This window comes from Acanthopagrus latus, chromosome 3 (assembly GCF_904848185.1).
Source record: "Acanthopagrus latus isolate v.2019 chromosome 3, fAcaLat1.1, whole genome shotgun sequence".
Lineage (NCBI taxonomy): Eukaryota > Metazoa > Chordata > Actinopteri > Spariformes > Sparidae > Acanthopagrus > Acanthopagrus latus.
The window spans coordinates 13,431,516-13,454,105 of record NC_051041.1 but is presented as its reverse complement, the minus strand read 5'-3'; the positions used below and the strand labels follow the sequence as shown (position 1 = coordinate 13,454,105).

General features: G+C 44.3%; 1 protein-coding gene and 1 long non-coding RNA gene across 3 annotated transcripts; both read left to right on the top strand.

The window, feature by feature from the left end:
• The first annotated feature begins 495 nt into the window (after positions 1-495).
• On the top strand, positions 496-6,807 carry LOC119017415. Its single transcript, XR_005074421.1, has 3 exons — positions 496-610; positions 1,738-1,770; positions 6,448-6,807. It is a non-coding gene; the product is annotated as an uncharacterized LOC119017415 (long non-coding RNA).
• A 677-nt stretch (positions 6,808-7,484) lies between these two features.
• On the top strand, positions 7,485-21,779 carry susd5 (sushi domain containing 5). 2 transcript variants are annotated; one of them, XM_037090722.1, is made up of 5 exons: positions 7,485-7,872; positions 9,073-9,250; positions 13,940-14,049; positions 15,657-15,845; positions 16,705-21,779. In XM_037090722.1, the coding sequence occupies exons 1-5, from the start codon at positions 7,788-7,790 to the stop codon at positions 18,687-18,689; spliced, it is 2,547 nt and encodes an 848-aa protein (XP_036946617.1). In that variant the 5' UTR covers positions 7,485-7,787; the 3' UTR covers positions 18,690-21,779. The 2 variants fall into 2 exon arrangements, with proteins under 2 accessions (XP_036946617.1, XP_036946627.1); XM_037090732.1 differs by lacking the exons at positions 7,485-7,872; positions 9,073-9,250 and adding an exon at positions 9,556-9,709.
• Positions 21,780-22,590: the final 811 nt, after the last annotated feature.

Sequence of the window (22,590 nt, the reverse complement as noted above, 5' to 3'; positions counted from 1 at the left end):
TGGCGAGGGTGGTGTCGGTCCGCGGCGGCCTGCGGTAACGTTCGCGCTCGTCGTCTCGGAGACCAACGGCTCCCCAGCCCGTCTCATCACAGGGCTACCAAAATAACAATAATAACATGGACGGTCTGTCAAGTGACTTCACTTCCGCCTCTCCCTTCATCGCTCCAGCGCCAGTCAGCCGGCCCCCCCAAAAAAATCTCCCAAGTTTGCGCAGAAAACACACGCGGGCGACGCCGACGTTCACGCCCGCTCTCGCCCAGCACCGCACACCGCCCGCATCAGGCCCACGTACGGCGACTGGCACGGACGGACGTTTTCCTCCCCTCTCAATGTTTTGTTTTTACTTGCGGGGAAAAGGGGGAGGGCCTACGTGACGTCATTGCTGCGGGAAAAGCACGCGTGGTCGATTTGTTTTGATTGTGGGGGTCTTGCGGGGATTTTGGCGTGCGAACGACAAAAGGTCCCCCCTGTTCGACGCGCAGCCGCCGTGCCGGTCCCGGGTAGCACAGGCACCGGGACGTGACCCGACACGAACCCTGCGGGTCAGATTAGAGGAAGGAAACACTCGTGTCTGTGAACGACAGATCCATGACCAAAGAGTCTGTGTGAGGTAGAGATGAGCCACACCGTCAAACCGGGGCTTCAGCCTGCAGACACACACACACACACACACACACACACACACACAGAGAACAACTTGGACCGACTCCTCTGCTGCTCCTGCATTATGTAAACTGTTGCGAAATGAAAAATAGAGTACAACTGTGTAAAAATACTCTACTACAGGCAAAACTAAGGCTATGTATGTGTATTAATATCAAGAAAAATACTTATTCTAACAAGCTGATTCTTTTATATTAACATGTCATGGGATTATTGTCAGTGAAGCATCAAATGTGTTGACAAATTTGTATTTGTGAAACTAGACAGTGTTGGGCAGTATAACCCGCACATTTCTGTCTGTCACTGACTCCAATAGAACTTATTTCACAGTACTGCAGTGTTTGTAACATAAATCAACAAAAAAATGTGTATACACAAGCAGTGCATCCCTATAAGGCACTTAGGGCAAAAACCAAAACAGAAAATTCTTTAAATGTGTTTATTTACATTTGATCAAGATTACATATACGACAACAGCAGATATTCACACACCTCTGGAAATAAAAATAATAATAAATAATCCGCAAGATATCTAAATAACTGTCTTAGGTGAACAGTGCAATGAATGTCTCAAAAACGTACGCAAATGAAATAAAAGTTTAGCTATAGTTGTTTTTCATATATATATTTTTAAATCAGCTTCTAAGACATGCAGTGTTCAGTAAAAACTACCCTTGTTTACCATAATTCAGGTTTTTAAAGTCTTATCTATTATCCGCCAGTCATGTCATCTGACAGTTTCAATGTAAATCAATGTGTTTGTCAGATTTGTCTCACTTGTTTTTTGAAAGAGTAAGATTTTCAGGAAATTATTGACAGAAATGCCCTTTTAAGATGAAGGTGACCTAACCCTAACCTGCCATACTGTGAAGACAAGGAGACTAAAATGACCTCCACCCTGCTCATTACAGTAAAGTAGTAAAATGTACTCAAAACGTGTTTCTCAATATTACCCTGACCTACATGTGATTTGAAATGGAGGACTTTTACAAGCACTGATGTATTTCCACATTGTTGTGTTGCTGCTGTCTCTTAGTAAAGATCTAAATGCTCCCTCTTCCACTGTTGTTGCAGGGTTTGCAGACGGGGCTGCAGACAGACTGGAGTGTGAGTTACACATCTCTAACAAAAAAATATCTTGACAGTAGTTCTCCACACCCACAGCTAGGGGGCGAGCTCATACAGCCAGCCTGATCTGTGCTCACCCTGTGCTTACACCACAGGGGGATGATCAGCCCCACACTGTGTTTACTCTTGCCCCTATTGTAATAGCTCATACTTTATGCAGTGGGGGGAAGTAACTTAGTACAGTTACTCAAGTACTGTAGTTTGATCTACTTTAATTGACTTAAGTATTTGCACATTGTGTTACTCTATTCTCTCCAGGCCTTCTCACGGGATGGACATTAAACAGTGTAATCTGGAAAGTAACTAGTTGCTGTATCGGTTACATCAGTGTAATGGAATAAAAAGTAGAATGTTTCCCTGTGAAATGTAGTGGGGTAGAAGTATAAAGTTACATGAAATGTGTAGTAAAATTAAGTACGCATACCTGAAATTTGTTAAATCTCCACACATGCCATTCTGCACTCTTGTTTTTGATACTTCAAGTGCATGAAGCTGGCAGTTACATTCCTACTCAAGTACATTTTTGAGGGGATGAGTGCTTCACGGTGTGATTTGCTTCTCTCGGGACTGGGTGGAACAAGACACCGGTTAGGTTCAAGTTCTTTCAGGTCTTTCGAGAACTACAAACATGATCACCACGCCAGACAAAGCAGGTTCACCTGCGTAGGTGTGGTGGTAGACATGTTGATACATTGTAGCAGGAAAACCGCAGGCATAAACAATAAACTAACACTACATAAGAAAGGCAATGATAACTGATTCATTCAACTTCAGTAAATAATCATCAGGAAATTGTAATTTTTTTTAAACAAGTTCTTACAGTACAGTACAGTACTACATTTAGAGAAAAGAGGGGCAAGCGTGAGTCAATCCCAGTTCATACACCCACACAGTGGAGGCTTAATGAGACAAAGTAAGTGAAATCACCTGTGCGAGCGAGAGGAAAAGGTTAATGCAACCACACAGTTTCTCCACTTTGGTTAGACGTGTGCTTCTCAGTTAAATGTAGAATGCCATTGCCTTCAATGCTTACTCAGTGCCAGCTGTAACTGATAACATTACTGATTGATTTCTATCCAGATGTGCTGGTTTCAGGGCCTTGGTGTTGTGTATACTAATCCACTGGAATGTTTTAGTGGTGCACCTAACGTAACATCTACCTGGGGGTTTCTTGCCATTGATGCCTGTTGGATCAATCAGAATCTCAGGGGCTGCATATAAAACACCCCTTCTGCACTGTATTGGCAAACTACAGTCCTAACCATAGCCAGAACCATAACCAGTCTGTCCATGAAGATTATCAGGGCTTCTTCTGTGATGGTAACAATCACGAAATGTAACAGTACCTTATGTTCTGTGGGTCCCCTGGAGGGGAAAAAAAGCTAACATGAGCATAGAAAAGTGTTTTTTTTTTCTTTATGGCATGCCAGCAAATGCTGTGGCAGGCATGGCAGATTGTGCATCCTGTTGTCTGCAAACACACTCATATAATCCTTTAGTCATTCACAATCATATCAGTTATTCCCGAGGCGTACGCAGTGTATTATTGCACACCATGTATAGGGAACAGAGATGACTCAGACAGAGGGAACACACAGTGTGCGCGCGTGTTGGCATGAGCCCATACATTTCATGATGCCTGTGCTAAAATGTAGGCTTTTCATATGCGTGCCGCCCTGTTTCACTGCGCTGCATGGTAATTAACAATCCCTCATCAAAAGTCAAATTAATTAGCTCAGTTCTTTGAATAGTGCCATGCCCTGCTCGTCCTGACTCTGCTGTGGCTGGGAGCTCGGTGTTGAATGTGTCCAGATGATCGAGGTGACGCCACCGGTGTCAAACGAGGACAGCTCTGTTAAACCCCTCAGCTGTTTGCTACAGGAGGGTTTATGAAGATGACGGGGATTTGATTTGCCTTCTCTGTGTTTTGGCCTTTTAGTCACCATTTGTATTTATTGCCTCCCTGTATTGGGTGGTTATCTGATTTTCTTATCCATATTTAATGTTCCCCTTCTGCTCTTTCTCTTTGCTGTATAATAAGTCGTTACTCTGTTTATTGTCAGATTCAAACTTCAACAAAATACAGCATTGCCAAAGCTTTGTTCCAATGATGGGTGTCGGTCATTACAAGATAAAGAAATAAACATGTACAAATATGTAGTATGTTGTAAAAAAAAAAAAAAAAAAGTACCCAAAAGTCATACTTGAGTAAAAGTAGAAGAAAGACATGGTGTTGAAATATGACTTTGGTAAAAGTGAAAGTCATCCATTCAAGCAACACTTAAAAGTGAGAGTACAAGTCTGAAAGTATCTGATATCAAATGTAATTGCAATATTTCCTCCAAAAGAAGTGAAGTATAAAGTAGCAATAAAGGAAATGCTCAAGTAAAGCACAGTACTCGAGTAAATGTACTTAACAGTTTAACAAAAAAAGAAAAGAAAAGAAAAACAGTGTCCACGATGGACATGAACAGGAGAACGATAAAGGAAATTGTCACCATCCATTTGAAACGATGTATCTTTAAATTAGGATATTTTGTGACATGTCATTCATGTTATATATCTGCATTTATTCTATCAAATGACAATTCTCTCACAAGACTTAATTTCCTTTATGGTTTTTGTTTTATTAATTGCTGTGATTGTGCCTTGGGAGCACATGTAAAGAATAATGTCAGTAAGGCCTGTTCAACTGAATAAGATTTCTTTGCTGAAGGATTGCATGTTGCCTTGTGTCCTTAAACCTTGAAAATGATATAAAAATGATCAAATGTTCTGTCACAAAGCTAAAAACAGGCCTGTTTTCCTTGGCTTGTAGATTTTGCAGATGGCTGTCACAGGACACACGCACACGCGGGCGCGCACATATCAATCATCTCTCTCAAACAGACCAATTTTCCCTGCATGCAGCGCCGGCTTCCTTTCACGGCTGTTGCTTTTTCTTTTTTTTTTCTTTTTTTTTTTTTCTTTTTTTCTGGACCCCTCAGTCCTCATGGAGGTTTGAAGAGACCGTTGCCATGGACACAACACCATACCTCCCCTCACCAGTATGACCAGTATGATTTCCTGTGAGTCAGCCACACGCCTGCGCCGCGCCTCGCTCTGACAGGACGTGTCTCACGTGGGAAGTCTCTGGTCCCGCACACACTCAGAGGCGCAGCCTTGCGGTTCGGTGTGCCGCTGGCGTGTTTGCGTGTTTACTTCCCCGGCGAAGATTGTCCGATGGGTGTGTGCCGGAGGGGCGGGGGGCCCCGTGAGATTACACACCTGTGTGAAGTCTGGATGTGAGGCCACCCCCCTCCCACCGCCCAGACACCTGCAGCAAACATAATTCTCACCAGCCTCTCCGAGACGAGTGCAGGTGTGAATCACCGTCTCTCTCCTCCTCGCCACCCGTCTCCCCCGTCTCCTCTGCGACCCCCTCACCCCTCCAGAAATAGCCCCTGCTCGTGAGTCAGGGTCCCCAGCCCACCGTCAACTCATCCTTTCCCCTCTGAACAGGAGGCGAGAGCAGTGGAAAACTGTGACAGAGACGAGTGAGCGTAATGCGATCAGAAAGGGATTATGGGTGACTCCATCGGGTGTGGAGGGAAGTGAAAGAAAGACATGAGAGGGGATGATTAAGTGTGAAGCCTCAATAAAGGTGTCACTCCTTCGGGAATTTCTACATTGTTAGGTTGTTTTTTTTTTCTCATTTCAACTGTTTTATTTTTTATTTTTTATTTCTCCTTTTTTTAAATGTATTTCAGTCTGCCCACACCCGAACACTCGCACTCTCTCTTACTGTCTCTTTTTCAAAATCACAGCATCCTTCCTACATCAGGGAGCAGGACAGCAGTCATCTCCTCCAGGGGGCCACTTCTGTTTGCTTTGAACAGAGCCAGAGGCCAGTGCTTCTACCTCAAGTACAAATTTACTTTACCCGTGCTTAATTTGAGTATTTCATTACACCTCTGAACACCTTCAATTCTGAGCGGAACCCGACTGATGCACGATTTCCAGTTTGGCACCTTAGCCGACATATGCACATTGTTTTCGCAGAGATCCCCAACACGTTGCTAGTTTCTCTGTTTCCCCTCTTAAAGTGGACTGATTCATTTGTAGGGACCAGTGGAAACAAGCAGCAGAAATGTTTCTATCATTTGACAGTCCAAACAATAAGTCAAATAACAGTTTTGGGATGTTTTTTTTTACAATTACACTTACAATCAAGTCATCTATGAAGAAAAACTACAATGGACCAACAGCCCGCTTTCACACTCACTCATATACCTGTCATCTAAATATGCCTGCTTTTTTCATCAAGATCCATGCATTTTTTTTATTTTTATTTTTATTTTTTTTGTTAAGTGCTCTAACGCAATGTTAAAAATGTCAATAACACTACCTTGATCAGTCCCTTCTATTCCTATCCATGCCAAAAGTTAACGGGGTCTATTCGGAGCTGAGGCCTGTCCTCCAGTCCAAAGTTTTCGTGGAAATCCGTTCAGTAGATTTTGTGCCATCCTGCTGACAAACCAACCGCTAAACATTTGTAATGCGGTGCTTTTACTTGACACATGAGCATTTTTTCAGTCGTTGGAGAATGTTCTGGAGAATGACTGGAGACTTTAAAATGAATTGTTTTACTAACTGCACCTTTAAACACTCTGACAGCTTCTCCCACCACTGACGGTCTCACTGCCAGGGTCAACTTGTAGCTGCTCTGGAGCTGTCATCGCCTTTCATGATGTTCTTCGCCAGACGGATATGCCCAGGGGCGATCACTTATTTCCATTTTTCTGATCACTTAACAGACCTCAGGAAAAAATGGAAATGTGAAGGTGACAAGTGGACAACAACCTTCTCCTGAGGAAGAGAATGTGAAAGCCCCAGAGCTGCTGCTAAATGGACTAATTGTGCTGAGACCCATTTGATAAGCGACTGTTTCCGAGGTCACGAATCAGTTTACAGAAGAAAGAGTGAGGAGGACAGCTCTCTTACTGCAACACCAACATCCCACATGACCCTCGTGTGTGTGCTCAAGCGCGTTTTTTTTTTCTTTAAAAAAATAAATAAAGCATATGTGCACACTGTGATAATTTTTTGTCTGTGTGGGGCGTTTTTACAGGTTATAATGTCGCTTTGGGGTTTAATGGTGTGGATCCTGCTGCTGGCTCTGCGTGGGTTGGTTATCTCCACCTGCAGATTCACCGACACAATGCCTGCGCGCTCCAGAGAGCTCCCTTTGGGCTTTGGTCATCCGTCTTTATCTCCCTCACCAAATGGGACGCGCGCGCGCACACACACACACACACACACACACACACACGGACAGACAGACAGACAGACAGACAGACAGAGGGAAGTGTGGCCCAGCAGAGGGGACAATAAACCTTAATTAAGATTTTTATGCTCAAAGGATCAGCTCCAATTGGGTGTACTGAACCTCAGGTCCCTTATTAGCTGAGGGGTGTTAAATCGCATTTAAAACAGCAATGCAGACTGGGTGTGTTATCATTCAACGCGAACACACACTGCCTTACATTCTTAACATTTACATGAGACTTTTATCCATGACGGGGCTTCAGCTTGTTGCCCGAGCAGCTTTTATCCTGCTCTCTCCCCTCCGTCTCCGCTAAAGGAGCAGTCCGACAGTCTATCTGACCGCCGTTGCCCACCCTCGAGAGCTTGAGCCGTGACGTGTACTCGCGCACACACGCGAGTTTTCACACCGGTGCTCCATCCGCTTGCGGGGGCGTCTATTTGTGTGGGATAAACTGCGCCCCGGCTCCCCGAGCCGCCCCGGAGCGCTTTCTTTCCGTCATCAGCACCGCACTTGTCAACAAGCTCCACACCTTTCCTCCACCTCCCCGCTCGGTCCACCTCCGTCCACCAGGAGGGAGACAGCACAGGCAGCTTTTAGCTCCCCCATCGGCACGCTGAGCTGCAGGACTGTGAAGAATACCAAGTCGTTTGGACAAACCTTAAAAGTGAGCTCTAGAAGATTTCAGAAGATGCTGGATCGCTGTAACCGAACTGTGTCACTGCTGTTTGGATGCCTGGCGTGTCTCGTGGTGACCTCTGTTGTAAATGCAGACGGTAAGTTGATGCATTTATTTTAAGCTACTGGAAGACAGGAAAATATGTATTTTTCTTAAAACAAACAAACAAAAAAGACGAAACCAAAAACTACAAGCGTCATTACAAACCCACAGTTGATTTCCAAACACATGTGTAAGTTCTCATTGGACTGATGAAAGTTAGGGATCGGCGAGGGCACCTGCCTGGCACTTTCGTGCGTTTCATAGCCTAATCGCGGCCAGAGCGCACGATCCCAAGTTCATATTTCCATGCGTAAAAGTGTGCGTAATGGGTACGCGCGCAGTCCCAACCGATCCAAATATTCAGAATCGTAACCTCGCAGGATTCCGAACATTAGAGCACATTTTCCGAACTCTAATGACGATGTGAAGACGAGGTGAGATTGATCGGGTACAGTGCGCTTCGGTTAATCGATCACACCTGCCGGGCTGATTGGCAGGTGCTCGGATATTAAACTTCTCTGCTCAGCAATGACATTGGTTTATTGGGTCATAACTTGTATGTCATTATCTGCCGCAGTGTGACATTTGGAGCTAATATCATACGAGATAATACTTCACTTTGCAGAGACATGACTAGATTAACTGATGTGATACACTTGCATTTGTACTGTATTGCACTTTTGTTTTATCGCACACATAATTAGTATATAAATCTCAATATCATATTTTGGCAACTCAGATTCAGTTGTAACTGTGTGTGTACTTTTTAGTTGTTGTTTTTTTTATTTGCAACAATTTCAACTGTGCTTAATATTTTAAGCATAAATACAATCTATTTTAAAAAATGCAGTTCCCCTAAGATCAGTAACTTCTTTTTTCTTAATCTTACAGTCATGGTCAGCTAATCCTGGGTAGAGCTGCAATGATTGGTCGATTAATTAGTCAATCATCAGTAACTCCTCACTATGTTGATAATCAATTAATTGAGTCATTTCTCAATTAAAGATGTCAAACGTGTGCTGCTTTTCTTTGTCACGTGTGATGAAAAAGAATGAAAAGGAGCAATTTCAAGTTGTCTTTTGGGGCTCTGGGAAATTTGGATGAGCATTATTCACATTTTTTTGTGGACATTTTACAGACTGGGCTGGTTGACTTTTGTGAACAGGCGTCAGCAAGCAACAGCATCAAAGACTCAAATCACGTAGCAAGAAGGTCGAGAGGCTTTCCTCTTACTCCCTGCTGTCTCTCTCCTCAGGTCGAGTGTTCGTGCTGGACCTGAGGAACTCCTCCAGCCCGCACGGCTTCAGGGACGCCGAGCGAGCTTGTGCCTCGCGACACGCCCGCTTGGCGTCCTCGGCAGAGCTCCGTCACGCTGTGGTGGAGTGCTTCTTCTCCCAGTGCACCCGTGGGTGGCTCTACGGAGGCACGGTGGGGTAAGAAAAGAAAAAAACACTCGTGTATACAAGTGTGCATTGTTCCCGGGCGCATGTATGGGAGGCCTGAGATTTAAAAAAAAAAAAAAAAAAAAAAAAGAGGTCAAAGGTCATTTCGGTGAGTGTGCGCCTCTTCTGTGTGAGTGACGGAGGTCGCAGGGACGGATGAAAGAGAGAGGAAGCGAAGCCACCAGCGGCAGCTATAGAGAGAGTGGGAAGAGGGAGGAAGAGAGTGACACATTTCAGGAGGGAAAGAGAAAAAAAAGGGGGGGGAGAGAAGGGAGAAAGACTCCTCTGTTCCCTCTTGGAGGACGAGGGAATTCTGAGCCGGGGTGTCATGTCGACAACTGCCTCCATTTACACCTCTCATCTCCACAGTAACATGACACACAGCTCTCAGCACCCAGAGAGACCGAAACAGACAGACGGGCAGACAAGAGACAGAGCCGAGGAGGACAGGTACACCGCTGCCGTCTGGAGTTTGATTGACAGGTTGTATCAGTAATTGCAGAGGTGAGACAGAAGGTATTCCTGGTCCGTGTGAGGTGTCAGTAATAAGGGGATCACTAGCCTGAAGTGTTCGATATTCTGCGGGTGGTGGGGTTTTTTTTGCGCTGGTGGTCCTTCAGAGCTGAGTTGAAACGCGGCCCTGAATTCTACAAAAGCGAGAGACATTACTGACATGTTTTCTCACTGAAAGAGAAGAGAGAACACAAGGAGCACGTTGTCAATCCGCTCCCTCCTCAAACACTTTGAGACAGGAAAAAAAAACCCAACACATTTCTTACTCTTTTTTTTTTTTTTTTAGTATTTTTATTGATAGAACAGCTGAAGACTTGGATAGGAAACAGGATGAGAGAGAGGGGGAGTGACACGCAGCAAGGAGATCCCGGCCAGGAGTCGAACCCGGGTCTGCTGCAGCGAGGACAAAGCCTCTGTACATGGGACGCCGGCTCTAGCAACTGAGCTAAATGACGCCCCTTCTTACTAAATTTTTTAACTCATTTTGCTCATGAAATATCAGAAAACACTTTAAAAAAAAAAAAAAAGATTGCTGAATAGTTTCCCAGAGCCCAAGTGAGTGATGTGTTCAATATACCACACAGAAAACATATTAATCATGAACAGCAGCAAACCCAAACAAGTTCAGTGATTTATTGTTTCAGCTGCTCTTTAAACTGCAAAAGTCACAGATATATAAACGGGGATTGGTATTAAAAAAAGACAGAAGACAAAAAGACAAAACAAAAAAAAACCAAGTCAAAGTGGTGCTCAGGCACCGCCTGGACCGGGACATCAGTTTGTTTATGATGTGTGGAGAACAGCTTGTGTTTTCCTCCGTCAAAAAGAAATGATCAAAGACACGAAGACTGAACCTGCTCCAAAATGGCGGCTCCCCCTCAGAGGAGCAGCTCACGCGCCCCTTCCTCTCTACGTGTCGGTCAGTGGACATCAGCTTTTACACCCACTTACCATGTTTGACAGTGTATCACCTTTCCACGGCTCCGTCTGCCTCGAGTCCGCACCCCTCCTTCGAGCCTTCCCCACCTGCCACTGTGGAAAGAAGTGAAGAAAATGGAAGTTAAATGAAATAAAGGCCAGTGTTACATCACAGACACTTTAGCTCCGTGACTGTTTATACTTCTCCTGAATTTTTCCTTCATGCAGTGAGGGCGGTTTTACTCTTGCTCCCTTTAAAGCTGGCAGCCTGTTGCAGCAGTCATGTGCCTTCAAGAACTCCGATGATCTTGATATGTTTGCAAACATTTGGCCCATTCTAGCTCCCGGTCCATCCACGTATTACATTGTGACTTAACAGTTCATGTCCATCACATTTATCATCTGACATGTTGGAGGCCTTACTTACCAAATTAGTCTCTGGGTTAGGTTTTTGTCTAAATTTTAAAACCAGAATCAGCCGTAGGCGTTTACAGATGACGGTCCTGATGGAGAGAAAACTATTCTTTCATCACATTTTCTTTTGCAGGACATTTAAAAAAAAAACAAAAACAAAACAATTACGCTGTTAAAAAGCGATGGGGAGGAAACTGGCCATTTCAAAAAGTGGTCAGGATGTCCCCAGCGAAAGTGGCGACCATGTGGCGGACGCTCGCCGGACGTGGGATGTGAGAGTTGATCTTGCTTCCCGCCGCCGGTGACAGGAGACGCCGAGTTTTAGAGCACATGTTGATTCTCATCCGCAGCACTCAAAAGATTTATGGCAGTGGAGACTGTTTGCCTTTTGCAATCAGTTATTCTAAAACAACGTAAAACCAAAACTTGAAACTACAACATCACCCCTTCTGTCCGTCTGGCCTTCTTTACCGAATGCTATCGGTTATCGTACAGCTGAAACACCCAAACAAATACAACCAAGCCGGACGTTTTCAGGAGCCGGACGGATCTCCGGATAGCGCTCTGGTGTTACAGCAGATTACCTTTAGTCCGCACAGTTGCACTGACATCACTTTTAGGGCGTGTTGCGTAACAACATGTGCTTCTCAGGCCGACTCCTTTTAACGTCCTCCTCTCACCTGTCAGTCATCGATGTGCTGCCGCGGCAACCAAACACAATAATGGCACCAAAGTGAGCGAACGCACTGGTTCATGTGAACACACACCGTTTCCTTGCAATAGCTGTGTCATATAAGGTGAGGGTTTCGAGAAATGGTTCTTCATTCAAGTAAGAGAAGTCAATCTCTCTCTCTCTCTCTCCCAGACACACACACACACACACACACACACACACACACACACAGATGTCTGCAGGAGCTACAGTTTAATGTGAAAACAGGCTTTGTGAGGTTTTTTTTTGTCTCTCGCCGAGTGTTTTCTTGGCGATTTCTGTCTCGCTGCCCGTTCCTCTCTCTTTCCCTCCCAGACTTTTGTCCTTATAAGCTGAAGTTAGCATGGCACAAGCATGCGGTATGACTCACACCGATACTCACACAGTCTCGCTGCACTGCCAGTCAAATTCTTTCCAATTACTGATGCTTTCATTAACTCAGTTATCCAAGTGCACACACACACACACACACACACACACACACACACACACACACACACACACACACACACACACACACACACACACACACACACACACACACACACACACACACACACACACACACACACACACATGCCCACATTCAAGTCTGGTCCAATATGTTTTCCATCTAATGATGCCTGGTCATTACCCGTCAAACCTTTTATTGATGAAAAGTGTAATGTGTCTGACGCTTCCAAACTCTGCCAAACTCTGAGCGGTGCCATGGGAACTTGATTTGATTGGCCTGGGAAGTTTGAGTCAGCCTTATCTGCGGCTGTTAGATGACAAATGGGTTAACGACGCTATAAACGTTAATACGGCAACAGAAATAGTCTGTTTACTCAGCACTTTTTGCCACCGAGGCTCGTAGGCGTTGTGCGCTGACCGCATCATTCATCCGCTCCGTGCGGAATTCGCATCATAAGTCCCTCGCGTTGTGATTGCTCCGTAAGAAGTTGGCTCCTGCATGGGAACGTCTATTCGTAATGTGTGATAATATTGGGCGCACGGCCTACAACTGCTGATACTGCAGCATGTCTGAGCCGTGATGTGTGATGCCGGACTGATGTCGCGCTGTAATAATATTTGAATAGGCGGTGGAGGGGGGGAGGGAGCAGCGAGTGCTGCGCGAATCTGTTCATGTGTGTCGTCATGTAACGCGTTTATAGCCCAGAAGTGCAGCGTCATGTGTTTGGCTCACTTTTATCAGTAGCGTAATCAGTGGGTTGGTGATGATTTATGGGAGAGGAAAGATGGAAAAACAAAGCCCCTGCTCCACAAATGTGCACAAAATGTTTGGATTTCCTTTGATTGTTGTTGTTGTTGTTTTTTTCGTAACATTTTGCTGTTTTGGGCCTTGAACAATTATCTTAATGAGAAAATGATGCTATGGTGGAACTCATAGTCATCAGAAACGTGTCTGTCAGATACTTAACACTAAATTACAGCTTATAAGAGTTATCAATATCATATTGTCCTCATATAAAAAAAAAATCTTAGATTTTCAGTATAGTTATATTATGACACTACATAAGTGTCTTATCTTATCTTATCTTATATCTATCGTAAATCCCATTGTATTAGCAATTGTCATCCTGACAGTGTTGCTGCAATGACAATATTGAGGTATTTGGTCCAAAATACTGTATCATAGCAACAAGTTCTCATCAAGAGATTTTAAAGTGCAAAAATATTTATTGCGTGTCTCGATTTGACCAAAAAGTATCACAATATTGTTTTAAGGCCTTATTGCCGAGCCTTCTGTTAAATCATAAGTCCAAAAGGTGAGCTGTAGTTGAAGCTGTCGAGATACATTTGGTTCAGTTTAAAGGTCTGTATCGTCCTCTGTTGTGATGCCTCAATTACAGACGTGCTCCTGAGGGAGGTAGCTTCTGTGTATGTGTGAGTGTGAGAGTGTGTGAGTGCGTAAAAAGTAAACACACTGGGTTTAATTATGACCACCCTCAATCCTGCAGTCCCTGAGGGGTGCTTAAAAGCTTCGCTGGAGGCCATTTGCTCGCACAGTGTCATTGTAATTAATGAGTGTTAGTGTGTGTGTGTGTGTGTGTGTGTGTGTGTGTGTTTGAATGTTAAGCTCTCTCGAACATGCTTTGATCTATCTATCAATTGATTTGTAGGACCACAGTGTGTAATGCTGCGGGCAGTGCACCGAAAGCAGTGGATGTGAGGACAGAAAATGCCACGGTGGACGGCGCGCACCTGGACGCCTTCTGTATTAAGGACAAAGGTCGGGAAAAACACACACAAACGCAGATACATGCACCGAATATTTCTACATCTGTACTTGAAGAGCTGTGATCAGGGTATGAATGGAAGAGCTCTGTGTGTGCAGAGTGTGTGCATAGGTCTCTTTCCTCAGATATTGACTGAAGTGTGAATGAGGATGTGTGTGCGCGTTTGTGCTCGCCACTAGTATTTTTTTTCTCGCATCACTCATTAAATACCGATCTATCGGCCTTCTGTGGATCTGAGTCGCGAGGGGGGGCCAGTCCACTGTTGGTTTTGGATCAGACTATTATTGGATGCCCTACCAGAAGAGATCTCCAGTCCTTCCTCATTAACAGTAGAGCTACCGTGACTGTTTATAGACTACACAAATCCCCACAACACCCTGCTGTGGGGAAAAACGAACAGCACGTGTCCACTTAAAGGACAACTCCACCAAAAAAAGTAGTATAAAGACTTCTATCTGCACACAATCCGATAAATTTCATATGGTGATGTCAATCAATGGCTCAGTTGCATTGTGGGTAATGTAGGCAACATGTTTTGAAAAGGAGGAGGAATGTGTGGAATAAAAAAGATAATGTCTCCCGTTCATTTGTTTTTAAACGACCATAATGAGGCCAACGGTTTTATAGGAGTTCAGTGCTAAACCGGAAAGTTTGCCACAATGCAACTCACTGACATCACTGGAGGTAATTTATCAGATTACATGCAGCTGGTGCTACAAAAGCTTTATACTACTTTTTTCACAATTGCAGTAGTTCTCCCTGAGATCCATTTTTGAGGACTTTAAATGTAATAAAAAAATAATACATTAGTAGAGTCAGCAGCAAGTAAAAGCCAGACAGGCTCCTGAGGTCAAACAAGATTCAAATCAGCCACTGATCTGACAAATACCAATCTACATTTCCATTGCCCACATGGAAGAGAAGTAAATGCATCAAAAGGTTGGAGAATATTCGGCAGTAAAGTAGAGGAGGTTTTTTTTAGTCTGTGGCCTCAAACCTGCATCACACCAGTCTTATAGAAATATTAACATTAACTGTGTAATTTTATTTATTTTAAAGTAGAATTACATCTTGGAGAAAAACACCTGATTCGTATTGTTTTTTGACACAATGGAATAGCAGCTGAATGCATTATTTAAGAGTTTTTACCACGCAGCGTGAATAATAAAACTGAAAACCAGCGTTTTTTAGTTAATCATCGTCATATTATTATGTGTCAAATAAAACTGTGTTGCCTTGGTATAATTCCCACAAAAAATTAGACCAGAGTCGAGACAATGCGTAGCCTTTATCTCACCCCAGTGGCATTGTTAATGGTCATGTTTGTCAAAACTACATCCACATTTTCCGCAAAGCCAATTGCTTCCTGTCCCCTGAGACGTTCTTATCTCTTTCTGTTTACAAATGGGATAGTGACGCTGTAAAGCCGGATAATAATAATGAGTCATGTTTCATTAGCCACACTGTGTTATACTGAATAGGGATTGCATCATCTTTATCTAATAGTTTATTTAACAATTTAGAGCATTTCTATCCCACTTATGGATATATTATCACTAACCACTGTATGTTACGTGCATCTCCGTGTCTGTTTTGACAGGCGTGCCATGTGGGGACCCTCCATCCTTCCCCTATGCCCATCTACAGGAGCACTCTGGATATGACATGGGAGACGAGCTGCTGTACACTTGTGTGCCCGGTTATGTGATGCCCAGTGGGCGCAGTGCTTTCAGCCTGCTGTGCGACAGCTGTGGAGAGTGGTATGGATTGGTGGAGATATGTGTCAAAGGTAAGAGGGTGGTTAAACTGTTTATGTTGGAGGTTGGGATAGGAAATGAAAAAAGCTTTCTTTTGGTCATCATCCTCAAAGCCTTTGAGCTTTAAGCACAGACAGGAGACCATGCTGAGGTCAACCTCCTCACCTCTTGCTCGTTGGCTTCCATTGTTGTGAGGTGACCGGCGCTAGATTCGTGGCATTCGGAAAACAGGCTCTCAGTTGTGAGTTGGGATGAAAATGGCTGCTCTGGCACATCAGTGTTACATGCCATAGTGTGGCCCGGTTCATAGCAGAGAGGGAAGGGAGCAGGAGCTCTCTGTGAAGACAGAAAGCCAGGCTTTTGTCCACGGCTGGCCAACAGAATCATAATCATGTTTGTCCTTAGTGATTCCTGAGCTGTCCAAAGATAAGTCTACAGGGTCAGGAGATGATTTAAAGTGAGAACAAAGACATTGCGGCTTTTTTGTGATACTGGAGGCTTTCCCAGTCAAGCCTCTGGAAATCCTTCAAGCAAGCAAATATGAAGGTCTTGTTTTACCTTAGTTCGACATTTTGTGAAATGCATTCATTTCAAGTCATTGCCAACCAGGAAATACCGAGCTTTAGAGATGCTTGTTGGATGACTGTTTTACTTTTGGACAGGGTAAGGACTGCTGTTTCCCCCTATTTCCAGTCTCTTTGCTGAGATAAATGGTTGCTGGCCATCACTTTATTTTGAAGGGACAGAACAAATCAGAATCAATCCTCTAATGTGACTCTAAGCAAAATAAGTGCATTTCCCAAAATGTCAAACTATCCCTGTTGGGTTCAAAATTCCTTTTTGAATTGTGTCACCTGATCAAGTCAATGTGTTCTTGTTTTGTTTCTGCAGACCAGACTGAAAGTCACATAGATTATGAGGACAAGTTCCCGGACTCCTATGGAGAGGCAGAGCCCAACAGTGACAGACCTGCGGAGGCTAATGGTGAAGTGTACGAGGAGGTGCACGGAGCCGCCAACCCGGATGGCATAATGAGTCAGGAGCAGCAAGAGACGAGCTTCAGTGATGAAGAAGAGGAGGCGCATCAAGACCAACATGGAGAGCATGACATGGGGAGAGAGGAGACATTTGAAGGAGCTGTAGAAGGGGGAGAAAAGGAGGAGGAACGGGCCGTTGAGGACTTTGTAGGCCATCCTGTGTGGGAGCAGGAGAGGAGGGAGGTGGCTACAGCTGATGCAGCTGCAGGCACAGACGCACCTGTCTCTATTCTCTCCCAGAAACACCTCTTCTGGTTTCCCTCCGAGGCTTTCCAGGAAGAGGGACGCCCGGTGTCCATCAGTCCAGTCACACAGGCTACACAGAGGGCCTCTGGTGCCCAATCGGAGGAGAGTAAAGAGAACGAAAGCCAAGAAACGCACCACTACCAGCATCCCATTGATGTTGATGACCACAATCATGATCCTAAGCCAGACAGATATGACGATCATGACACAGATGGCAGAGATGATCGGGACGACAGCCACCACGAGGATCCAGATGACCATGACAGCCATCAAGACAAAGATGACCATGATGACCATATCAAACAGTACATTCCAGCTCCGCATGATGATCTGGATAGACGGGACAGCCATGAAAGTTATGACGATCATGATGATCATGATGACCACTATGATATGGGTGAACATGAGGAGGAACGTGATCGCGATCGTGATCGCGTACGCTACGGCAGCCAGGAGTATGATGATCGAGATGACGCTTACCATGAACATGAAAGCTATGAAGATCATGAAGATGTGAGTGAGGATCATGGTGACGACGTTACAGAAGGTCATGACAGCTCCAAGGAACATCCAGGCCACGATGGTCATGATGACCATGATGGCCATGATGATCGTGATGATCATGATGACCATGAAGACCATGATGACCGTAATGATCATGATGATCACGATGATCACGATGACCATGACCTGGAGGTTGATGGTAACGACCGGTACACTGATCACGATGATCATGATGATCATGAACACGGCGATCACGACCACGACGATCATGACACCTACGATGATCATGACAGCCATGAGAATGTTGATGACGGTCATCAGCACGTCATCCTTTCCATAGCCAGAGATGACAGTCAGAACGTCACACAGAGGGAAGAGGGAGTAAAGGCCACCACAGATGACACCTGGCTGGACGGCTACCCCGTCGTTCAGGCGGAAGCAGATAATGGAGACTCTGCAACAGGAAGGGTAAGCTCAGAGGACAGAGAAAGGGGGACAGTTGTCAGGATAACAGACAGACCAAACGAGGTGGAAATTCGTAAACCTGTCCCTAACACCAGCTTACCTGAGGTGCCCGAGTCTACCACCGCTAAGCCAGCCATAGAGCAAGGGGGAGTGGAGGAGATTTGGCCTGACTTCATCCCTACTGCTGCTCCCTCCCCTGAGCTCTCACAGCCTTCAGACTCGGACACACAGCAGGCAGCTCCCACCCAGTCCTGGCTTGATGACCTCACTGAGCACCCCTTCCTGGACCAAGATGCAGCTCCACCGATGGCTGACGGTGACAGCCTGGGAGATGAACACACCATGCGAAACCTACCGGGTGAGACCGGGGAGAGGGGCGAGATGGAGGGGGAGATCGGGGAGACAATCTGTACGGGTGAGAGCTGCCCTCCTCCAAGCTCGTCCGGCCGTGGTCCAACGGTGGCGGCCATAACTGTGCTGGTGTGTGTGGTTGCCGCGGCGGTCATCATCGGGGTGTGGTGTTACAGACGGCAACAGCAGAAGAGCTCGATGTACCAGATGAATGGGAAGGGCCAAAGTCAGACCAGACAGGGCCAACAGATGGAAATGCAGCAAAAAGTGTAAAAGTAATAGGAAAGAGGGGACAGAGACATTTAGGAGGGACGGGAAGATTCAGATGATTTTAAGAGGAAAGCACAGCCCCTCATCTTGCTGGAGAATACTTCGTAAGTGAAGATTTTGGCTAGGTATAACCAGATTTGGAGAGTCAACACTTACCTAAGGGATGCAGAAAATTCTAAGACAGTGATGATTAACATCAAGAAACCTGAGTGAAACAATTTGCAATTGCCCGTCTTTGTTATACCCACCTATTATTTTCAAAGCTCTGATGTCTAGCTGGACAGGTGGAGGGGCTGTGTCTGAACTGGACTCTACTCCAGTAAGAGAAAAAAAGGGATTTTAAGGAAATGACCAAGTAGGAAAACCACGAGAAGAAGGCATGTCTGTCTGCATGAATACATGAACTGAGACTTCAACCTCCGAAACTCTTGGACAGTATGGTAAAGACTTCCCGTGTCACGTTGCTGTTTTGTTGACTGCTTGTTGATTTCGCTGTGTCGTTCTGATCCTCAATCTTTTCTGTGTGTCTGAGTTACGTGTTGATGAAAATACCGTATTCCACTAGTGGATCCCTGGCGAGAACATTGAACTTCAGAGCATTTCTGATTCTTGCAGCAGATTTGGGCTGAATTTAACGACCGGGCTTGTTTCAAACCAGCTTAAAAAAACATACTATCAGACCAGAAAGGACCGTTGGATAAGCTGCACACTGGGAAAAGGTGTGCGAAAGCAGGACGACAGGTGAAACATTTGAAGATCTTCCCGCCCCTGTTGGTTTTGACGGTCAGCTGGCAAGAGATGTAGAGCGAGTGTCCGTCCAGACTGCAGACTCAGCCCTTTTCTGTGTTTTCCGAGTGTGTGTGTGTGTGTGTGTGTGCTTGCGTGTGTCTCAGGTCAGTGCAATCCACCGATCAGCGGGGTGTTGTGTTTGCTGTCGGCACTCAGCGGACATCAAACATTCCGGTGCTGCCATGGCAACGGAGGTAAAAGTCATATTGCAACCCTCAGTGTTATAGTTGTAACTTAAAGGTGCAATATGTAATTTTGTTTAAAACATTCAAAGGTAAATGAAAATAGTCAACAGAATGTGAAGAAACAACAGTGTTGGTGCTACGTCACAGACATCTATGTCTGCGTAAGTTAGCATGCTAACAAGCTAGTCTGTCCTGCCTTGTAATACCACTCTGTACCTCAGGAGGCGATAGTCAGATAGTATGGCCTTCCATAATTTAGACTGAGAGATGTAAGCGGCGAGCTAGCTACTCGGCTTCAAGCCTCTCCTGTCCTCACCTGCCATGTCATTGCTGCCCAGGAGTCAGTCCTGGTTGGAGCCGCCGTAAATCACCTCCATACTGTATCTCCTGTCAGGGCAGACTCGAGTCAGCTTATGGCACTAGTAGCTAACGGAGCTAAGTAGCTGAGGGGCAGCTAGCAGCCGGAGCCGTTTGCCTTTTTTTATACAGAGATTGCGCAATGGTGCCGCAATGAACAAAACAACACAAGGGTAAGGCCACCCCAGTTTGAGATATTAGATGGCACGCACGCAATCTGGAAGTAAAAGAAGCGAGACATGTAGCACAACAGCGTCTATTGTGACGTACAGCATAGGCGTCAGGTAGTGATTTTAAACTACGGCAATGGCACAACATGGCAAAAACAATTATTTGCTGTCTCTGGAATGTGTAACAAGGAGCTCCCACCTTGAGCAGGCTGTTTAAAAGGGGCTGAAGATAGCAGCAGTAACGTGTTGTCCTTGGACAAGTGGGCAAATTCTTACATATTGCACCTTTAAAGGCTCAATAGTAATAAGGGTAAGGGTCTTCAATATAAACAATAATTAGATTTCTAAATATAATGTAGAGATGGGTAAGCCAAATTAGGGCTGGACCACATAGCTTTAAATGTATATTATGAGAAATTTTGACATTCAGCTTTGTAATGATAATATAATGCTAAATAATATCAAATGTTCTTATTTGTGCTCTGCTGTTTGGTTTTATAAATCACAATATGATAAGTTAAATAGGTGTATCTGGACTGGAGCAGGGAAAGATTTGTTATTTTAATGTCTAATTAGGTATTGATTGTTGTATTATTTTTAAGTGTTTGTGAATTCAAACTATTTGCTCATCAAACGCAATGTAACTCAATTTAGCCTGGTCAGAAATTCATATATATATTTAGTTTATTGTCCAGTCCTGGTTTAAACAAATGAAGGATTTTTGCAGTTCACTACAGCTCTGAATGGTTCTGTGATATTTACACTCTTGATGTTTCCGTACTGTGCCGAATACTTGAGCAAAGTCAAATGTTAAAATAAAAAAAAAGCTCACAAAAAAAAAAAATGTAAATAAATTTAGATAGCTATAAAAGGGTTTGAAACTTAGATATTAGAGTTTGTAATTCTGGTGATGTGAAGAGATAACGTAACGGCAATAACTCAAATAGAAAGTGCTTCACTTGATGACAAAAGTCAGTGGCAGTCAGTCATCTGTCATGAACATTTGTTAAATATGCGTCTGTCTAATATACATGTCTTTTTTCTGATTTGGTTGAGTTTGTCCATTGTTTGTTAATTTCCATATTGTGCTGTCTGAACCTGCATTGACCTAACGTGGTGTGAGAATGGGGAATAAAGTACCTGTTGTCTATATGTTCCTGTAAATATGAACTGTAATTACATGCTCTTAACATTGCCGGTGTGAGGGAAATAAATCAAATAAATGACGTCAAGCACAGTTGACGGTAGACCTTACCTCTTCTTGTCAGCTCATCTCCACTGCCTCTCAATTCACCCACTGTTAGACTCTCATCTTAAACCTGAGAACCGTAATATAATAAATCAAGACCACAATGTAGATTTACGCAGCAGGTTTCACACGATTCATGCCTGAAGGCTGACGAGAACCATCAGAAATGTTACAGTATCGAGATCGCCTGAGTTATGCGACGAATACTGTTAAAATGTAGGGGAAACAAAGGGAAAGACATTACTGACTTCCATTCACAAGTTTCTATTATTCCTCCATGTCTCTTTCTTCTTCATCTCAAATAGCCTGACGTGTGAGATGTCGGGATGAAACGTGTACTGTATATGTGTTCTCTTAAGTCACAATAAACATCCTTAACATGTGGTTTTTAAGTCTTGATTTCAAAATTGCATTTCTATCAAGGTCAAATGGATGCAATCAGCTTATTATCATAAATTAAAACAAAGCCCCTCCTATCAGCCATGTGGTATATTACAAATATGTTTCAAAAGAACAAAAGGGGGGGCAGATGGAAGATAAAGCACCGGCAAGGGAGAAGTGAAAAAAAGAAAAAAAAGACACTGATAAATACAGGCAGGAGAGGAATGCGTGCGCAGAGAGAGGCACTGTAACACAGCGAGAATGTTCCCCAGTGGGTTTTTAACATCACCGTGTGACAAACTGCACAGAGACTCAATGTTCAAACATTATTAAACAACTCAGTGTTCTCTCTGTGGACGTCTCCCTGCTCAGCACAGCCCTGGGTTTTGTCTGAAGGGCCCTCGCAAACATCCTGCACGGCTTGTTCACCCCTTACACCCTCCATCTGCTCATCCCAGGCCAAAAAGACTGAAATCAGGGTATTAATAATTGATCGTTAATCGTTTGAGTACATTTTAAACCAAAATCCCCCTCGGTTCACATGTCTTATGTGACAGTGAATTGATGGAGATAACATCTGAAGTCATGTGTTTTTAAGAAATTCAAATGATCATGTTTCATCATTTAAAGACATTTCACAGTCCAGGAGTTTTACAAGTCTGAGTATATGAGCCTCACCTCAGACAAAGTTTGGCTTGCTACCATCCCCTGTTTTTCACTCCATTCCTGGGTGCCCATCAGACCATGATTATATTGACTGATCCCACAGACAG

Coding starts and splice junctions, on each gene's coding strand:
- susd5 (XM_037090722.1), top strand. CDS start 7,788: ATGCTGGATCGCTGTAACCGAACTGTGTCACTGCTGTTTGGATGCCTG. Junction 14,050..15,656: donor CTTCTGTATTAAGGACAAAG/GTCGGGAAAAAC, acceptor CTGTTTTGACAG/GCGTGCCATGTGGGGACCCT. Junction 15,846..16,704: donor GGTGGAGATATGTGTCAAAG/GTAAGAGGGTGG, acceptor TTGTTTCTGCAG/ACCAGACTGAAAGTCACATA.